Consider the following 17,871-nt stretch of genomic DNA (forward strand, 5'->3'; position numbering starts at 1 on the left):
CGGCTGTTGTTGACGTCTGCATCTGTCTGACCGTGGGTAAGTCGGTCTATGTGGATGAGCTGAGGGCTTTCCGCTCACTAGGTCTACAGCCAAGGTTTTTGGCGGAGCGAATGCGGGGGCTCTGATTGCGCGTTGACGGATCAGCGTTTTGAGTTGGATCTGTCGGGGGATGGGTGTGAAGATGATGAGAACGACGACCCACTTGCGCGGCCGACCGAACGACCACTGGTGTACCACCCTTCATCGATCCATCGCTTGGTCGTGTCGGCGGAGGGACAGTCAGGGGGGAACTCTCTGGGACACCCTTGACAAGATGTCAGCGGTGTGTTCGTCACTTTGGTAGGGACGCCTACGTGTTTAGCATATGACGGGAGTCGGGACCAACTGGAGACTGCACGAGGGAGCGATGGCGAGTTCCAAGCGTAACATGATTATGGTCTCTGGTGGGCCCTAGGTGGTTGAAACGAGGTTACGGGAAGCACGGTCTGGAGCGATGTGGGTCACTTACGACTCAAAAGAGGCTTCAAGCTGCTCGCCTGACGAAAGACAATCCCCGGATCAGCGCAGATATTGTGCTCTTCGCAATGTGCGATTCTCTGCATACACACTCATCGGATACACTGTACTGTACTGTACGCTGTTTGAGTCATATGATGTCAGAGTACTACTCACCGGTGAACGTGTCCAACGTTTCGACGATGTAACAGGGTGCCGGCGAAGGATGCTCGGCATCACCGGCGTTGTACCTAGGCCTCACGGCCAACCGCTGCTCCCCTATACGTATCTCAGCGACAAATGGCGGCGAATCCCATCACGCACCATAAGATAAGCCTCCTATTCGGAGACGTTCAGTCCACGGGCAGCGCATCGACACATTGAGCGAACGACAGTCTGTCCATCAGCCTCATCCCGTCTGAAATGGCGCAAGCAGTGGCTTGGAAGCCTGCAAACCTGAAAGGGCGTTACACGTTGCACCCGGTCGCGCGACTCGCCCTGACCCGCCACGGCACAGCATCATATCGACATACAAACCTGATACTTAGTACAGACGCGGCGGCGAATGGCCATGCTGGAGGTGGGACTGCCCGAAGCGGCAATAGTGTGCTTTGGGCGCCGACGCTGGAACGCCACTACCGCCACCTGGCCACCACTGCCCTGCCAGAGCCTGTTTCACGTCCGACATTCACAACTCTCCCTCCGACAGCTTCGCATCGAGCGAAGAAAGACTTCAGCCATGCCCAATGGCTGCCGTCGATAATGTCGCCGGATGACTTGGTCAGCGTTTGGTACGATGACAGAATTCAAATATTCAAGGATGTGCTGCCCACTGACTGACGGCCGAAACTGTCATGTATGCTTGACAGATATGTGTGGGCCAGGTCGCTGCCGTGAAGCCCTTGGCGCTGTGGTTCCGGAGCCACATAGAATCGACGACAGATGAAGGCGTTCGGTGGAAGTGTTCGATGTCGATGTGTGGGCGTAAGGGGACTCGGACCTCCCTGTCAAACGACTTGGATGTCTCAGCTGGCGCCAGCGATGAGACGATTTCTGAGTCAGCAAGGACGACCTCTGTTTCAGATCGGCGCGGACACTGCGTTAGAGGGGAAGGACTCAAGGCATGCAAGCGCGGCGCACGTACCGCTGCCGCGGTATGAGAATCTGCAGATGCATCGGCCGCTCCCCACACTTCGATCGTATCGTGAGTACTTCGCAACAGTACTTTCTTTCTGATTCAAATCGCAACCTCCGCGAACAGGTTCATGAGACCAGGACCACCTCTGTGCTTGTCCGTTCACCGATGCTCTATCAAGTTACGCTGCTCGCTGAACACCTCCGGTTTGATGATCGAGTATGATGCTCTTGATCTGAAGCCTGACCAACTGCTTCCACTAGTTCCACTGGTCGGCCCGCTGTCGCCGTTCTCTTTGAGCTCTCTCGCGTTCAAGCATCCCTGGGCCTGATCACCGAGCCAATATCACTCCGTCAGACGTGATGTGATGCCCTCCTAGTACGATGCGTTGGATGACGCATATCGGATGCACATCGACCTTTAGCGTTCGATTCGCTGATCATCAATATGGGAGCATCTTAGGAGCCCCGACGCTCCAGTCCCTCTCTTGTGGCCGTCCTGATCCGAGGTCGTACAGGGTCGCACATTAGAAGATGGCGACTGTGAAGTGATGCACCATTCTGCGCAATTCGATCAATTCGTAGCAAGTGTTATGTACTGCGCGCGCCGCCCAGACGGGCATTGTGATCCGCCGACCGGACTGTAGGTATTTCATTTCGTTTCGTTTGCTATCGCTCAGGTGTGTGTGTACATATTTAGGTTCAAACTTCACAGCCCAACGCGGTGCATAGTCGGCAGGAGTTTGCTGAACAGACTTGAAAGTTTCAGTGTCGTTTCAACATCAAGTGAGGCGTTCTGCCACAGCACAGTCGCCGAGTGGAGCCGGTCGTTGTTGAGAGTATTCGCCAAGGTCAGATTGTCATTCATGGTGAAAGCCGGGCTCACGGGCTCGGTGCGATCTTTCCAGGTTCGGTCCCGTGGCCACTTACATATCTATCGCAACGGACTGGTTGAGGAATCTTCCTAGATACCACTTCTGGGTGAGTTTTCACGCGCAACAGACACGCGTCTACAGGACGGACCTGGCTGATACATGGATCTCCCACTAACCCATATCAACCGTTTCAAGCTCGCGGATATGGCGCTCAGAATTACATTCATCTCCGTGTACGCACAGTTCGCAAGTATGGCATCGTTGGTCATAGGTGACTCGCCGAAGCCCACCGCTTGCTACTGCGTAGTCACTGTCGAGCCGAAGGCAAATCTAGGCAAGTATGGTGTAGTTGCTACCGAGTGTCCACGTGGGCGCCTCTCGATCAGCATCTGCGATCTCCCGCGTCCCTTAACGGGCGAGACGTCCAGCGCTCGTATAAGATGGTGTGTCCACCGCATCAGCGTGCCTGTCGTGCCCGCTTGTATATCGCCTTCTCGCCTGGATCAGGTCTCCGACTTGATTCCTGCTCTCCCTCCTCTCCCCCCGCCTCCCGTCCCCAACACCCGCCAGCTGAACTTGTTGCCCCACATGCATTGGAAGGAGAACTGGAACGGCAAGCAGAACGTCATCGTAGTCGGTGGCGGACATGCCGGCGCGCTCGTCGCGCGGAACCTCTCAGGCACGCTCGACCCGCGGAAGTATAATCTGATCCTCGTCAACGAACGGCCATTCGCCGTGCACCTCCTCGCCGGCGCACGCATGACGATCAGCGAGGAGGGCGAATACGAGCACTTCGCCCTCATGAGCTACGACAAACTGTTCATCAATGGCAACGGCCGGTTGGTCGTCGACAGGGTGACAGCGATCGACGAGAAGGTGCGAGGAGAGGGTGGAGAGATCGTCCTGGAGAGCGGGGGAAGGATTCAGTACGCTGCGCTCATTCTCGCGTGCGGCTTTCTGTGGTCCGGTCCGCTCGACTTCCCGTACACACGCGAGGACATGCACGAACACATCATCCACTGGCGGAAGCGATACGAACAGGCAGATCACGTAGTACTCATTGGTGGTGGCGCTGTCGGTATCGGTGCGTCTCTGTTGCCCCATTCGACATCTGGAGGAGGCTCTGACGTTGGGCTACAGAGACTGCTGGAGAACTCAGAGACATCTACCCTGTAAGTGTTCACTCCGGAGTCGATCCGCCACATTGTTTCTCAGATCGCCGTCTCGTTCTGTCACTCAGAACAAGAAGATCACCCTGGTACAAGCAGACGACATGCTTCTCAACGCTACTTATCCTGCGAAGTACCGGAAAGAGATGGAGCGTCGCTGCAAGGCACGCCGAATCGAGATGGTCTTTTCCGAACTCACCGACTATATTCCTGAATACGGCACCGTCGGTCTCACCACACGTTCCGGCATGTCGATTCCCACCGCAGACCTGATTGTTCCGACATTTGGCCCTCGGCCGAACACTGCGTGGATCGCATCGCTCGGGCTGGACGCACTGGACGAGCGGCGGCTAGTGAAGGTCAAGCCGACCTTCGAGGTCGTGGGGCATCCGGGTGTGTTCGCAGTGGGCGACATCACGGATTGGAACGAGCAGAAGCAGGGGATGAAATATCCCACACATGCAGAGATCTGCGCCCCGAACGTCGTGAGCTTTCTCGAAGGACGGCCACAGACGAGGGCATACAAGGGGAGTACGGAAATTATCCTCATTCCTATCGGCAGGGTGAGTCGTAGCTGTTCTTCAATGCATGGCACGAACGCTGACGATCCGGCGGCGTGCAGAGTAGAGGTGCCGCGTACTTCGACATGCTTTGGGGCGTCACCCTCGGCGACTGGTTCGTGCGGTGGATCAAGGGCAAGGATCTGCTCGTTCACGCGACAAGAAAAGACCGAGGCCTCTCACCGACCGACCCATAGTCGTGAACGATATGTTACGCACTGCGACGGACGCTTGGCATCTACATGGAAGGAGGATTCGATCTAACATCCTAAACTTGCTTCACACCGCACCACTATTCACCCCACGTACAGGCTATTGGAGGCGGATAACTTCGTTGTCTCTCAGACCGTCGACACATTCGTTCCCTGATTTATGGTCTTCTTTATGCCGGAAGGGCATTGTCGTATTACTATACCCTAATCGCTCGTTTGTATTCGTACTCGTGTGCATCCCCTACGCATATGTATTACGAAGGATTCCGTCCTATTCGCGCCTGACAGCGCCACTGCTTCACGTTGAAACTTTGAAGTCTGCCGACTCTACCACTGTATAGACCATATTGCAGTTGGCGGGCTTGAGCTGCCTGAGAGTTGGCACCTTTGACGTTGACGCGTTGACGACTCAGTGTACTACGTACAGAACCGGCATTCATACAAGTACTGCTTCTTTGCGCAAATGCCATGCGGTGATAGACCGTGACGGTCCTCGATCGTCACGGAGTCCAATCAGTCAACTATTCTAGAATTTGAGTGCCCGGTTGACGTGGGCTCATGATGATTCTTGCGGCATAGTCTCGATTCATGCTGTACTGCCAGTGGTAACCTTCGCGGGAGCAGGAGACCATATGCCATTTCCGATTACAGAGAGGGCAGCACCTCAAGCAATGCGATCGCGAACGGCGGGGAATGGGTCAACTAATAATCCGCTGAGAATGTAGATCATGGATTACAAGTACCATGCCACCGCAGCCGAGCTTCGTTACCGTTAGACCGCACTGTGACTGCCTATTAGTTATATACCACGGCTGACATGACACCTTACTCGCACACCTTTGAATTATCTCAGACTGATGTCGTACAGGCTCGAATTGCGCAAATAACCATAGTGGCGTACATGAAAGTAGTGGAGGGCGTGGCGATAATTGATGTGCTCAAAATCGTTGTGCAACACATCCTCGCAACACGAACTCGCGGAGGATGGGGACATTGATGATGGGTGACGAGACTTAGCGCAAGTTGCGCATCCAACCTAGTGAGCGAAGATGGCACTCGATCATGCTCCCGACCGATGAGCGCGGAAATGATTCGTTCCAGTGACAGCTACGCAGATATGGTTAACACACGATGACGATGGATCCATGCTACAAACTCTCAAGTATCTTCAGTACATTGGGCCTTAAACGTGTCCAGGATTCGTGATGGAGCTCTCGATGTTGTTAGAAGGTGCTGCCCTCGGGAGGCTGAGGCAATTTCCTGTTGTTAAAGGATGCCATCTCCCTGTATCGTAAAATTAACATGAGGATGGAGAGAGAGAGCAGGCGGTGAAGTGTGTGACGCACCTTCGGATCTCTACTAGGACTGTCTCAATACTGCTGTTCCTGTTCCAATGGGCGAGCACGGGCAGTTTCGACGTGTCTACCTTTCCATCAAATTGACTGACAAAAGGCAGGTTGACTCGAGAGATGAATTGGATGTTAGGTGGTTCCTCGGGGTAGTGATCGCCACAAGTGATCTTGAGACTGTAGATGCGGTTCTCGTGCACGGTCTGTCAATCGCTTCAGCGGGCCACTTCCAAGACCCATGGGCCGTGAAATACACCGATAGCACTCACATGTCCTGGACCAATGATCGTGCCATTCCAATGGCTCATCATGATATCGTCGCCATCCTCGAGACCATACGAGCACGACCCGTCTCCGATGCCTTTCTCGCCTTTCTCGAGCTCCTCCAAAAGGCGGAAGTTCCGCGGCACTACAGGTGTATCAGAGAGCCGACCATGCAGTCCAATATTCTAGGACACACCCTTGGCCATAATGATGGATATCGAAAGGATGAAGAGACAAAGGTAGATGGGATGAGCGCGACAAGCGCGAGTGTGTCTAGCATATACTTCCTAATCGAGTGCAATCGGTCTGGCCTCGGGCAGGCCACTTTGGGAAGCTTGCCGGAGAGGGGTCTCCGGAACGGCCAGCTAGCCAATAGCATCTCCAGGATGTGGCCGACGACGATGCCGAGGTCCAGACGCTTCCTCTCGTGGAAGTCCCGCGGCCCGGAGACCACCCGCGTCTGTTGCTGGGGCGCTGCATCACCGTGCTCGCTGCGCCAACGGTACTTAGCGCAGTCGTCCCAGTGCCAGACTGCTATTTATTCCCGACGACGCGTAGTCGCGCACGCAGCCCTTGCCCTGATACCTTCAACACCACCGGACGACAACTATGTTCAGGGGCGGTCAGACCAACAGTTACGACGAAATCGTTGGTGAGTGAAATCCTTCTACGGGCTCCGGGGTGCTTCGGCTAATGGGTCGTCTTCAGCTAAAACGACTGATGAAAACCTGACGAATGAGAACTGGGAGTTGATTCTGAATCTATGCGACAAGGTCCTCGATGAAGGTGAACAAGGGTGCGTGAGGCCGAGGGCGTGTAACCATGTATCTCACATGCACCCCGGTACCGTTTCAGCGCGCGCAATATTGTCGCCGCCGTCCTCAAACGTCTGGCGCATCGCAATCCTAACGTACAACTATATACGTTGACTCTTGCGGAGTCGTTGACGAAGAACTGCGGAATTGAGGTGCATAGGGAGATCGCATCGCGCGCATTCACCCAGGGACTAGAGAAGCTGGTTACCGATCGGGTACGATTCATAACCTACTTCCCGTCTGTGTTGTGCCTCACTCATATGCTGTCGATGTCAGACCACGCACGACAAAGTTCGGCGGCGAGCCCTATCATTGATTGCTCAGTGGACATCGGAGTTCGAGAAGGACCCCACGCTCGGGATTATGGAGGAATGCTTCGAGTCTCTAAAGAGCAAGGGTATGTCGATTCACTCTACAACTATGGTAGGATATGCTGAGCATGCGCGACCCAAGGATACAAGTTTGAGACGCCAGATGAGCCTCCGCCGCCGGATGTGGATGATGAAGTTCGTCGCCGGGAAGAGGAGGAACTACAACGCGTCCTGGAGATGTCCATGCACGACAAGGGTGGACGACCTCAATGGGCTAATTACTCGCTTGCATCGTCAAGCGGTGCAGGCGGATCCGGCTCGAACGTAAACCTACCGGCAACCAACACCACGCAGCCGCCCCGCCAGCAGCAAACAAGCTATGGCGGCTACGTGCCCTCAGCCAGCCCGGCGGTTTCTGCCGCGAACACTTCTTCACCGTCCACGGTGGCCTCAATTACGCCGTCCTCAACGCCTAGTGCATCGGGCCAGGACAGTGTCTCTATAGTCACCAGGGTCCGGGCGCTACACACCTTCGAGCCCACTGAGGCCGGAGAGCTGGCCTTCGAGAAGGGCGACATCATCAAGGTCGTCGACCGAGGATACAAGGATTGGTGGCGTGGCCAGTTGAAGGGCAGGACGGGCATCTTCCCTGTGAACTATGTGGAGCCTTTGCCCGAGCTTACGGCGGCTGAACTCGCCCGAGAGGCGGAGCAGGAGGCTGCTGTGTTCTCGCAAGCTGCGAATGTGGATCGTCTGCTGACGTTGCTCCGTGGTATGGATCCCGCAAAGGACAATCTCGCGGATAATGAGGAGATTCAGGTTGGTTGATAAACGCATCCGTCAGCGAGTCGTTTGCTCACGGCCGTCGTAGGAAGTGTACAGGAACTGCATGACTCTGCGTCCCAAGATCGTCAAGCTGATTGACAAGTATAGTCAGAAACGAGGTCTGTAACACGTTTGTACACATATATACCATCTGCATGCTAACGTGACTGTAGCTGACCTCGTCTCGATGAATGAGACGTTTGTGAAGGCGAGGACCATATTCGACCGAATGATGGAGGAAAGCCTTGCTCGAAACAGTGCTAGTACGTCTCCCATCCTTTCTGAAGTGAGAGGGTAGGCCGTTTACCCCGCCGCAGTGTATGATGCACGTCCCTCGTACGCTCAGACTCACTCATCGTACATCGCCCGCCCCGACTCCCGTGCTCGTCAAGAATACGGCATGCCGCCAGGCCCTCAGCCTTACGGTTACGGTACAGCAGGCTATGATCAAGGCTACAACGCCTATCCTGCTTCCCAGCCGGGTTACGCGCAAGGCCCTGAGCGTGCCTACTCTCCCGCCGCTCGCCCCCAGCCCGCATATGACTCCAACCCGTATACTCAGAGGCCACAGACTGTGTACGGTCAACCGCAAGTCTACGGCGCCCCTACACCTTATGGCAGCCAGCCCGAGTCCCAGATCTATCCTGCCGGTCAGCCTGCTCAGCAAGCGCAGCCTCAGCCTCAGCCTCAGCCTCAGCCTCAGCCTCAGCTTCAGCCTCAGCTTCAAGCGCACCCACAGGTGCAAGCTACGCCTTTCCAACAAGCTGGCGCTCCCGTTTCGACCCAGCTCACGCCGACGCCCCAAGTCCCACAACCGCAGGCCCAGCCCCAGCCGCATGCACAACCGCAGCCGCAGCCGCAGGTGCAGCTACAAGCCCAACCGCAGCCTCAAGCTCAAGCTCAAGCGGAGCCCCGGCCCGAGCCCGAGCGGCAGCAGAGTGGCCCGCCCTTCGTGTATGACCCCAATGCAACGTATCCCGACCCGAATGTGCAGGCCTGGGCGCAGTACTATGCTCAGGGCGGAACGGACCCAACAGGCTCTGTCTACTTCGTCTCCGTGCCTGGGGTCAAGGGGGGCCATCCAACACAGACTCAGCAGCAGCAATCAGTCTCACGCAGCAGCTCGCAGGACACTGCGCAGACCGTTGTGGCCCAGCAGGCGCAGGTGTCAACTACGGACTTGAGCGCAACGACACCTTCGGGACAACCTGCTGGCGAGATCGCTGCGGCCCACGCGGGTTCGGAGGTCCCTGGTGTGCAGCAGCAAGCACCCGGTAGTCCGACATCAAGTACGTACCACCAGCAACCTGCGTACGATACGTCGCCCTATGGCATCACACCGGCAGGTTACTCCACTTCGCCTGCTCCAGGGCTCTCTCAGCCTGCGCACGGAGAACCCCAGCAGGGTGCGTGGCAGGCGCAATACCAGGGCTTGCCAAACCAGCTCGCGGGGATGCAGGTGTCCGGTGAGAACGCGCAGGCCCCACATTCTGGCCCGCAGGGCGTCGGCGCGCCTGCTTGAGCACGATATTGAACGTGTTTGGGAATAGTTATGGAACAATTGGATATACTTCGAAGTGTATGTAGTATGCTGTTCTGTAGTACTATTTATGTATCGCCGTTTTCATGTCCAATTGCTCCGAGTGCGTGTTGTTTGCTGATCGGTCCAGTGTGGAATGCAAACCGCGCGAGACTTGTAAGTACCTGGACTGCGAGCGCGACGTCGTCTATCATGCAGTGTCCTGCTCTCCGAGTTCACGATACATTATGTTGTCGTAGCATACACTCAGCGGTCCGAAAACAAGCACAAACGCGAACAGCATGTAAAGCCAAAGGAAATCACGTCTACTCTACTCAGTAGATGCCTCTCAGCTTCATGACTCCTTGGTCTCTCTCGAGAGCTCGTCCAGCCCCTCATCGTACGTCCAAAAAGGATCTGTCTCGCCGTCCTTCGCATCCGCCTCTGCAATCTCGCCTGCGCCCGCGCTCGCCACGTCCGCGACGCCCAAGCCCCTCAAGTACTCCTCTTTCACCGCCGTCTCAACCGCCTCCACCTCGCACTCCTCCTTCGTCCCGCGCCACATCAGTCTCTCGAGCACATGGCGCACGACGACTCTAACGAGGATGTATCCATGCGATGCGCCCAGCGCAACGAGCAGCGCCGCGCCGAGGATCTCGCGCGGGCCCGCATTGCGCCCCGCGAGGTGGGTGTGGTGGCGGTCGAGCGACGTGCCGAGCGCCTTGCAGTGGTCGAGCGGGCGGAAGAGGTAGACGAGCGCGGAGTTGGTGAGGAACGCGAGCCAGGCGAGGAACTGCAGCGTGTCGAGCCAGGGGCCGATCGTGTCCGTGCGCGCGGGGATCGGGCGGCGGACGTGCTTCGAGATCTTGAACGCGTCGGAGCGCAGCTCGAACCAGTTGTTCGTCAGCGCCATCACTACACACGTACGTCAGATCGATCTCAGTAAAGGCAGGATTTGACGGGGAACTCACGTGGGGCAAGCGGCCAGATCGTCGACCACAGCGCGACGTACCCGAATTGGGTGACCATCTCGTTGTAGTCTGTGAACAGTTCGTACGGCGGCAATGCGACCTGCCTCCACACCTCCTCCATGAACACCCTCTCCTCCCCTTTCTCCCTTTCCCTCTCTGGCGCTGTCCCCTTCCCATCCGCCTCGTCCTCGAACGACACGCGCTTTTTCTTGCCCGAGTTCGCGGACCCATTCGCGGATGCTCCAGCGCGGAGTCCGCGGCGGCGGAGCACAGCGACAGCGCGGAGAACGTACGGCAGGCCGATCTCAAGGAACGCATTCACGGCCTGGTTCGTGACCGTGATCGCGAACATCTGGTCTTGCAGACGCGTCGGGCTGAGCTTATTCCGCGCACTCATAACGTCCATCTCCCAGAAGCTCCGTGCCTTGCCCGCCGTCCCGTCTGCATCTGCACCCGCACTCGCGGACGCAGACGCGAATTTGGCGGTCGCGGAGTAGAGTGTGGACGTCAGGTTGCGGTGCGTCGCAGAATCCTTCTCGATCATGCGCTGGATGAATGCCATCGTCTCCTCGCCGAAGGGCACATACACGAACGCGGAGAGCGCGAGACCGAGGTAGTCGACGATGCCTGCGAGTGTGAACGACTTGAGCGTGAGCGATGCGTCATGGCTCGACTGGTGCCCGTGGTTTTCCCAGTTCGTGAACGAGACGGCATACCGGTGGTAAATGCTGAGGAAGCGCGGGACGAGGACGGAGACGATGATGGTTGGTGCGAAGGACTGTGAGGCGGGTCAGAGGGGCGCAGTTCAGTGAGGGGGAGAGACATACGACGAAGCGGTTTCCAGGCCCTGTGTAGAGCATTGTGATAAACGCCTCGAATACGAACACAACCATCAGTAGCGCGGCGAGGACAGCAGCGAAGAGCATGATGACCGGTAGCCCAGCGAGCATCCGGAGGTCTTTCTTCCACCATGAGATGGGCACGTATTGGGCGCGCCTTTTCTCGACTCGGAAGGACCCGCGCGTCCTCCACCGCACGGAGAGAATCCTTTGTCGGATCCGCCAAGACTCGACAAATGTTGTTGACCATAGGAGAAGGATGGACGAGTAGACCGCTGAGTAGGCCTCGTGAAAGAAGTAGAAGTACGCGCCGGCGATGGAGATGAAGATGAGGGATTTTGTGTAGTACGAGAGGAAGGCGAAATAGAGCGCGATGGCCTCGCCAAACTACAGTCCCCCTAGTGAGTAAAGTACGAGCGTTGGTCTAGCGAACTCCAGAACGTACCTGCTTACGGATCTCCGTCAGCGTCACGAAGCCCAGCTCCTTGCGGGTCCAGGAGCGAATCCATTCTTCGTTGAATTGGTTGTCATGAAGCATCATGACCGACTCGATGCGGTCCCAGTTACTCGAGCCTGGCGCCACACCCAGGCCACCGTCCGTTACGGTCGATGTTACATATGCGTGAATGAGTCGTAGTCGGTCGGCAGAAGATAATGATAGAGAGGTTAGATCCAGAGCGGCAGTAGGATTTGTAGTAGGGAGGCCGCAGATGAAATCTGAATGTCTGTTGGGCCATGAGTGCGCACGCCACACCAACATGATATCGACTCACCGTTCACGCTGTGCTAACCGTGCTAACGTGCTCTGCGGACATGATACAAGGACTAGCAGCTGCCCGTCGTTCTCCCCGCGCTTCCCGACAGCACGCAAGCCGCCCGTCTTGAGGACATCGAGGAGCTTTGTGTATTGGCGCTCTGCCTGCCTTGCATTCTCGCGCGCGTCGCGTCTAGACAGTACTCTTGCTGGGGAGGAGCGAAAGACGAAGATGAGGTCGACTTGGGGTGGCATAGCGGCAGGGATGGGTGCTCGGCCCCGAGAAGAGAGAAGGGCTGCGGTGTTAAGTGGTCGTGCGAGAGGATCAGGAAGGCGGGAACGAGGTCGATGACTTCACAGGCACTTGCCGCCATGCGCCGCCTGCTGACCCTTGCTCTGTATGGCTTGACTCCACGCGACGAGGAACAAACCTTGGATGGTGTTCAGCCTGGTCTCCAGCACGCGGCGGACGTCGAGGGGAGTGCAGAGGACGGGGACGAGGACGAGTGGGCTCGTTGCGAGAATAGCGGCATCGCGAGCGCGTCTGCCCGAAATAGACCGCGCGGCCTCCCCAGCGGCGTTTCAACACACCGCGCTCACGTGCACGACGCGCTCCAAGGCGCGTCGGTTTCATGCCATCGTTGCCTTCACGCGATCTCGAAACGTCGAGGTCACCGCAATCACAACAACGACGCGTCTTTTTCCATAGCAGAATCCGACACGTAGTCGAAGATGGTTCGACAAGTTCAGCTCTTGCATCGCGTGGCGAACTCCCTTACGATCACATACGTATCGACAGGCCACAAGAACAGAAATATATACGTGCAAACAGAAGCGCGATCTGGTACAAAGATACATGTGGTTGCGCAAACATACCTCCCACCTCGGGTTTGAATTCGGCGCGAGTTAGTTTCCCCTCGCACGAATGCGAGGGTACTTATCCCGAGGACCACGTAAAGGTCCGCGCCCGGACAGACACCGCGTCCCGCGATGCCCGCCCGCCCTCGGGAGGACTTGACGCAGCCATGTCCTTGCGGCGCTTGACCCTTCGCTCATGCCAGAGCTCTGGAAGCTAGCTCCAATGACTTTCTTGCGGCGCTTGACCCTTCACTCAAACCCGAGCTCTTGAGGCTAGCCAGTCGGCGCTTGACCCTTCGCTCGTTCGAGCACCCTTGACGCCAGCCTCCTTTACCTTGCGGCGCTTGACCCTTCGCCCGATGTCGGGCTCTTGACGCAGCCCCCGCTTCCGGCGTTTGACGAATCACACACATGTTGCTGTGTGTGATCATATCTTCTCTTACGATCCATTGGGCACTTGACGTACGTATGGTAGTGAGGAGGGGATGTACGAGACGACGAGCGTGCAGACGTACCATTCTCCCAATGGATATCGCCGCCGAGTTTACTTTACTCGGACGCAACAGGTCGAATAGGCGGAGCAGGCGCAGACAGGGACAAGACAGACAAGAGAAACGCACGCAGTCCAGAGGGCAGGCGCCTTAAGTATCACGGCGGCTGACCGGCGGCTGGTCGAACTCGCGACGCGTCGGTGGCGCAGGCTGACAGTCGATGAATGCCACTCGACGTCGCGTGTGGCTGGCAGGGACCGACGTCGAAGCCTCAACGCGACGTGGGCGTCGGTCTACGCGTCGGATAAGATTGAGGGCGTCCGCTGGGAAGGCATTGTAGACGTACCTTTGGGCGACGACGCGCTCCCTTTGTCGACGAGTGGCGTCGTTGTGGCGTCGGCATCCAGAACCCGGAGCGGCTGACGAGGAGAATCACTTGAGAGCAGAGCCAGATAGTGAGCGACCAAGAAGCACGGGCGGGAGGTCACCTGGAGGTGGGGAGAGAGGAGTCGGAGGAGTCGGAGGAGTCGCGGTTGGGCACAAGAGGGCCACATATCGAGGTCCATTTATACGTTTGGCACAAAGGCCGCGAACACGTGGGTGTCACATCCACGAGCCCAGTCCGGCCCGCAGCGTGGACCGCGATTCGAGGGCGGTTCCCGGATTTGGGTGTTTGTGGGTCCACCTCGAAGACAAAGCAGTCGCTGGAAAGGGCGAGGCGATGGTCAGCGCCATGCGGACGACGGGCATGATAAGTAATACCTGATGCGCACGATATGCCCGATTGGTGTACTCCGCGGCGGGCACGAGTATAAAACGGGGCGCGAAGGCGGAAGCGATTCTAGGACAAAGCATCCCTGGATAGCCTGGTAACACAGTGAGTCAAGGACTCCGCATCACGGCGAGCGAGACGGCAGCGTGATGTATCGGACAAGGTTGCGCGACGTACTGCAAGAACTGGGGATAGGAGGAGGCGACAAAATTCCAGAGATACAGCGGCGACGCTGGGAGCCGACTCGGACTCAGCCTGAGGGACTTTAGCTATTAGTCTGGTGAAGTGAGTGCATGCGTTCAAGCAGAGACTTCGACCCGCTTCGTACAATCAGTGCAAGTTTCAGCAAGCACATTGATGCTTTCTTCCACTGTAAGCTATCGGGTTGGCAGCGAGAGTCGAGGATAACGATATACACACTAGCTAGTACTGGCAGTCGCCGAAACTCATAGGGCCACGTTGTCACCCACTGGCAAGGTGCCATGAGTTCTAGGTTATTCAATGGAGTAACAGACAAGCAGGCGCTATATGTGATGATGGCAGACGTCCCGTAGGCCTGGAGTCCAGTAAGTCAGGCTGAGGCTGAGGCTAGTAGGTGCCACTCGATCACTGGTGGCTGTCGCGCCACCGTGCCACCGCGTCGATCGTCACGGTTCTGCAGCGGCAATTAAGGCTGCTCTCTTCTTCGGATGCACGTCGCACGATGCAAACAAAACGCCTGGCAGGGCACACTCCTGAGTCTAATCATTATACCTGCGAGCTACTACATTCAAGGCACACTGCAGAACCTCTTGATTAGACACCAGTAAATCCGACTGAGCTGTCAGAGCTTGCAACGTCGAGTTCAGGCTTCTGGTCGTCCTCAGACAACGTCACTCTCCCTGAATCAAAGTGACATATGACACAGATCCCCTGTTATTTTCACGCGAATGCAACAAGTCGTCAGTTCAGTAAAAGAAAGGTACGAGCCGGTACAGATCTCTTCTTGCCCACTCATCCCAGCTCTCCCCAACTGCTCCTTCATCAAAGTATCCTCCTGACTAAACCGCATGATCGCACTCAGCCCGGCGTACGCCCTGACCCCCACGAAGACGCACGCTGCGACCACACCTACCGGCCGGTCAAACCACCCCACTTCCCTCGCCCACGAGCCTGCACGCCAGTTCCACAGCGCAACGCCGACGGTCTGCACGCACCACCCGGGTGACGCACAACAGAGTCCGGCCCGCGCGTGCGCAGCTGGTGGCCTTCCTTCACCGTCACCTCGAACGTGAAGAACCTGTCCGGCGTCCGGAAACATGCGACACGGACCGCCGCGCAGAAGACGGTTAACGCGCTTCCAGCGAGGAAGATGGACGTGGGTTATATCCGTGCAGCTGCACCGCTTCCGACGAGAATCAGCTTTCGGAGGACGGTCGTGCTGAACTCGCGCGCGATGAGCACGGCGGTGTTGCACCCGGCACTCGATCACGTCATGTACTGCCAGCGTTCATCACAATGTCAGCATCGTCACAATTACGGCGTACCCGAGCGTCGCTACACTCGACTTGACAGTGTCTCCCATCCGTCTCGCAACCCTGCCAAATAACAGCTCCCTTGGCTTGACATCGTCCCTCACTTCGTCGTCCTTCGGCGTCGGCATCGGTGGCGTACTCGAGCGATGGGTCATATACGCGACCACGCCCAGAAGGGTAAAGTGGAATGCCGTTCGGGCTGGCATTGCCTTAAGAACCCTTTGAACTATCGTACCGCGGCATGAAGGAGATGAATAGCGTCGACTTGGTACCAAACCTGGCGGTCTGACGACCACAAGGCTTCATACAGAAACCAGTCCGCGCGTTTTCCATCGCCTAGTCATCGGGATCGGATAGCTGAGACCTCCGGCTCTGCATAAGGTGCGGCACATCGCATGATTTTCTGACACTGACCTATGTTTCCTGACCAGGATTCCGGAACCTCTTGGGCGGTTGAAGTCATCCTCGGTCCTGACTCTGTGCAACAGCGCTGAGGATCCTAAACTGCTGTGGCGTCTGATTGAGTTGCTGGGTGCGGAAGGTAAGGATTCTATACCTTTCGAGCTCACTTTCTCATTCGGTGAATTGTTGCAGTCAGTAAGTCTGGTGAGTCGGGAGAAAAGACATCCGACTTATCGAAAACACAGCGGTAGATGTCATGGATCGCTGAGGGGCCGGCCCGCTAGTGGTCTGGATGGTGATGCATTCTACTCATGGTTCATTGAGCATGGAGTTGATATGGGATAGCCCAGTGGTTCTGAGTACTTACTCGTGGCACACCCAGACTTGAGCTTGAGGGTCTCCGAAGTGTTGTGGCGGTATAGAGGCGCTCTCGCGCGTCTGCTCAAATATGGCACGAGCATTGACATCAAACTCAAAGCGTGCGACTCTGGAACCACCGAGGTCGATACCAGGTGCGATGGGCCGGCGATGGATAGTATTCGCGACCCAGCCATGCCTTTCCATACTGTCGAGATGCAGCACAACCACGAGGTGTGTTGGGGAACGATTTGGCATAGTGGGCGACTACGTATCCATGGCGAGTCGTACTCGTTCCACGCTCCTGGGATAGACGGAATGGAGGTCGAAGCGGTGGCAAGATCTTTGTTGACGACTCTGTTCCTTGTCGCGCCCTATGACAAGATCAATACCTCAGTGCACGGTAAACGCCTCTACGAGATCATGAAGCTTGCGCAACATCTCCCAGTCACGGATCCACTCCTAGAGTTCAACTCACATACCGCAGCAATCGTACATCCACTCCTTCATCTCCACGACGCGGTGCTCGCATGTGCACGGCCAGTTGCCCCGATAGGTCTACGCAAGCGGCTCCTGCGGCTGTTTGGAGTCGGACGAAATGGGGGGATACCAAACTGGCTTTCGGTAGAGCAGGAAGATCTCTTGGATCAGCCACTTGCAAGGATTGTAAATGAATTGCAGGCACAATCACCGTGCGTCTCTCCCAATAATCTTGTCTTCGCGGTATTCTGACTTAGGTGGATAAAGATATGGATACATTCCAAGACATGCCAATGATGTCTTTGAAACGGAGAGGCTACTCACCCTCCATTTGAGATTGCCGCATACCGTTGTATGCGATATCTTGGATTATGCGGAGTATTGGGTCCGGGCGGTCGGCAAAGCAGGGACTCACAACGCACAACACATTTCAGTGCCACATCCCGATTACAGCCCACACGTGGTCTGCTACTAGTACGCCAGTGCACGGATTCCGGAGTCTGCGAAAGCGCACAGACCGGTACGTAGAATCGTAATCACTCTCGAGTCACGCACAATCGGTGAGTGTTTCAATTACTGCGAGACATCCGTGTGAGAGTTCACGTAATTCCTCAGTCCCGTCGTCACCCGGGTCCATGGATAGTGACTCCCCGTCACAGATATGGTTCGAGGTTCAAGCCAAAAGCAAGCCGAGCCAGCGCCGTTTGATCGTACGCGATGATATAGCAACTGCTCGCATATCCGCAATTCATCTGGTGCAATGGGACGGTTTCCGTACAGATGACGATTGCGCGGATGCGGAACTACAGGAGTGGTTGAATAGCCTTCCACCCGGCGACGAGCTGTCCATTTGTACCACAATGGAAGGTGGTGGAGGAATGGTTTCTGTGGGGAACGTGAGGATA

General features: G+C 56.6%; 5 protein-coding genes across 5 annotated transcripts; 3 read left to right on the plus strand and 2 right to left on the minus strand.

Annotated features, from left to right (window-relative positions):
* Positions 1–3,092: 3,092 nt before the first annotated feature.
* B0H18DRAFT_870633 (uncharacterized protein) lies at positions 3,093–4,430 on the plus strand (the record flags this gene model as incomplete). Its single annotated transcript, XM_048040108.1, has 4 exons — positions 3,093–3,588; positions 3,645–3,676; positions 3,745–4,236; positions 4,296–4,430. 4 exons carry the CDS (start codon positions 3,093–3,095, stop codon positions 4,428–4,430), a joined length of 1,155 nt encoding a protein of 384 aa, XP_047897910.1.
* Positions 4,431–5,668: 1,238 nt separating this feature from the next.
* On the minus strand, positions 5,669–6,264 carry B0H18DRAFT_1115468 (UBC-like protein; the record flags this gene model as incomplete). The annotated part of the gene is made up of 4 exons (XM_048033269.1): positions 5,669–5,729; positions 5,792–5,997; positions 6,064–6,203; positions 6,255–6,264. 4 exons carry the CDS (start codon positions 6,262–6,264, stop codon positions 5,669–5,671), a joined length of 417 nt encoding a protein of 138 aa, XP_047897911.1.
* Positions 6,265–6,667: 403 nt separating this feature from the next.
* B0H18DRAFT_870573 (uncharacterized protein) lies at positions 6,668–9,531 on the plus strand (the record flags this gene model as incomplete). The annotated part of the gene is made up of 9 exons (XM_048040104.1): positions 6,668–6,710; positions 6,767–6,854; positions 6,914–7,088; positions 7,150–7,270; positions 7,327–8,003; positions 8,056–8,128; positions 8,183–8,272; positions 8,327–9,298; positions 9,380–9,531. The coding sequence occupies 9 exons, from the start codon at positions 6,668–6,670 to the stop codon at positions 9,529–9,531; spliced, it is 2,391 nt and encodes a 796-aa protein (XP_047897912.1).
* A 352-nt stretch (positions 9,532–9,883) lies between these two features.
* On the minus strand, positions 9,884–12,347 carry B0H18DRAFT_1083090 (DUF590-domain-containing protein; the record flags this gene model as incomplete). The annotated part of the gene is made up of 5 exons (XM_048031619.1): positions 9,884–10,443; positions 10,500–11,277; positions 11,327–11,725; positions 11,784–12,063; positions 12,112–12,347. 5 exons carry the CDS (start codon positions 12,345–12,347, stop codon positions 9,884–9,886), a joined length of 2,253 nt encoding a protein of 750 aa, XP_047897913.1.
* Positions 12,348–16,496: 4,149 nt separating this feature from the next.
* B0H18DRAFT_646915 (uncharacterized protein) lies at positions 16,497–17,605 on the plus strand. Its single transcript, XM_048038941.1, has 3 exons — positions 16,497–17,178; positions 17,234–17,526; positions 17,582–17,605. Exons 1-2 carry the CDS (start codon positions 16,658–16,660, stop codon positions 17,439–17,441), a joined length of 729 nt encoding a protein of 242 aa, XP_047897914.1. The 5' UTR covers positions 16,497–16,657; the 3' UTR covers positions 17,442–17,526; positions 17,582–17,605.
* The last annotated feature ends 266 nt before the right edge of the window (positions 17,606–17,871 follow it).

This window comes from Fomitopsis serialis (genome assembly GCF_022376445.1).
Source record: "Fomitopsis serialis strain Sig1Antser10 chromosome Unknown B0H18scaffold_8, whole genome shotgun sequence".
In the NCBI taxonomy this organism is placed as follows: Eukaryota; Fungi; Basidiomycota; class Agaricomycetes; order Polyporales; family Fomitopsidaceae; genus Fomitopsis; species Fomitopsis serialis.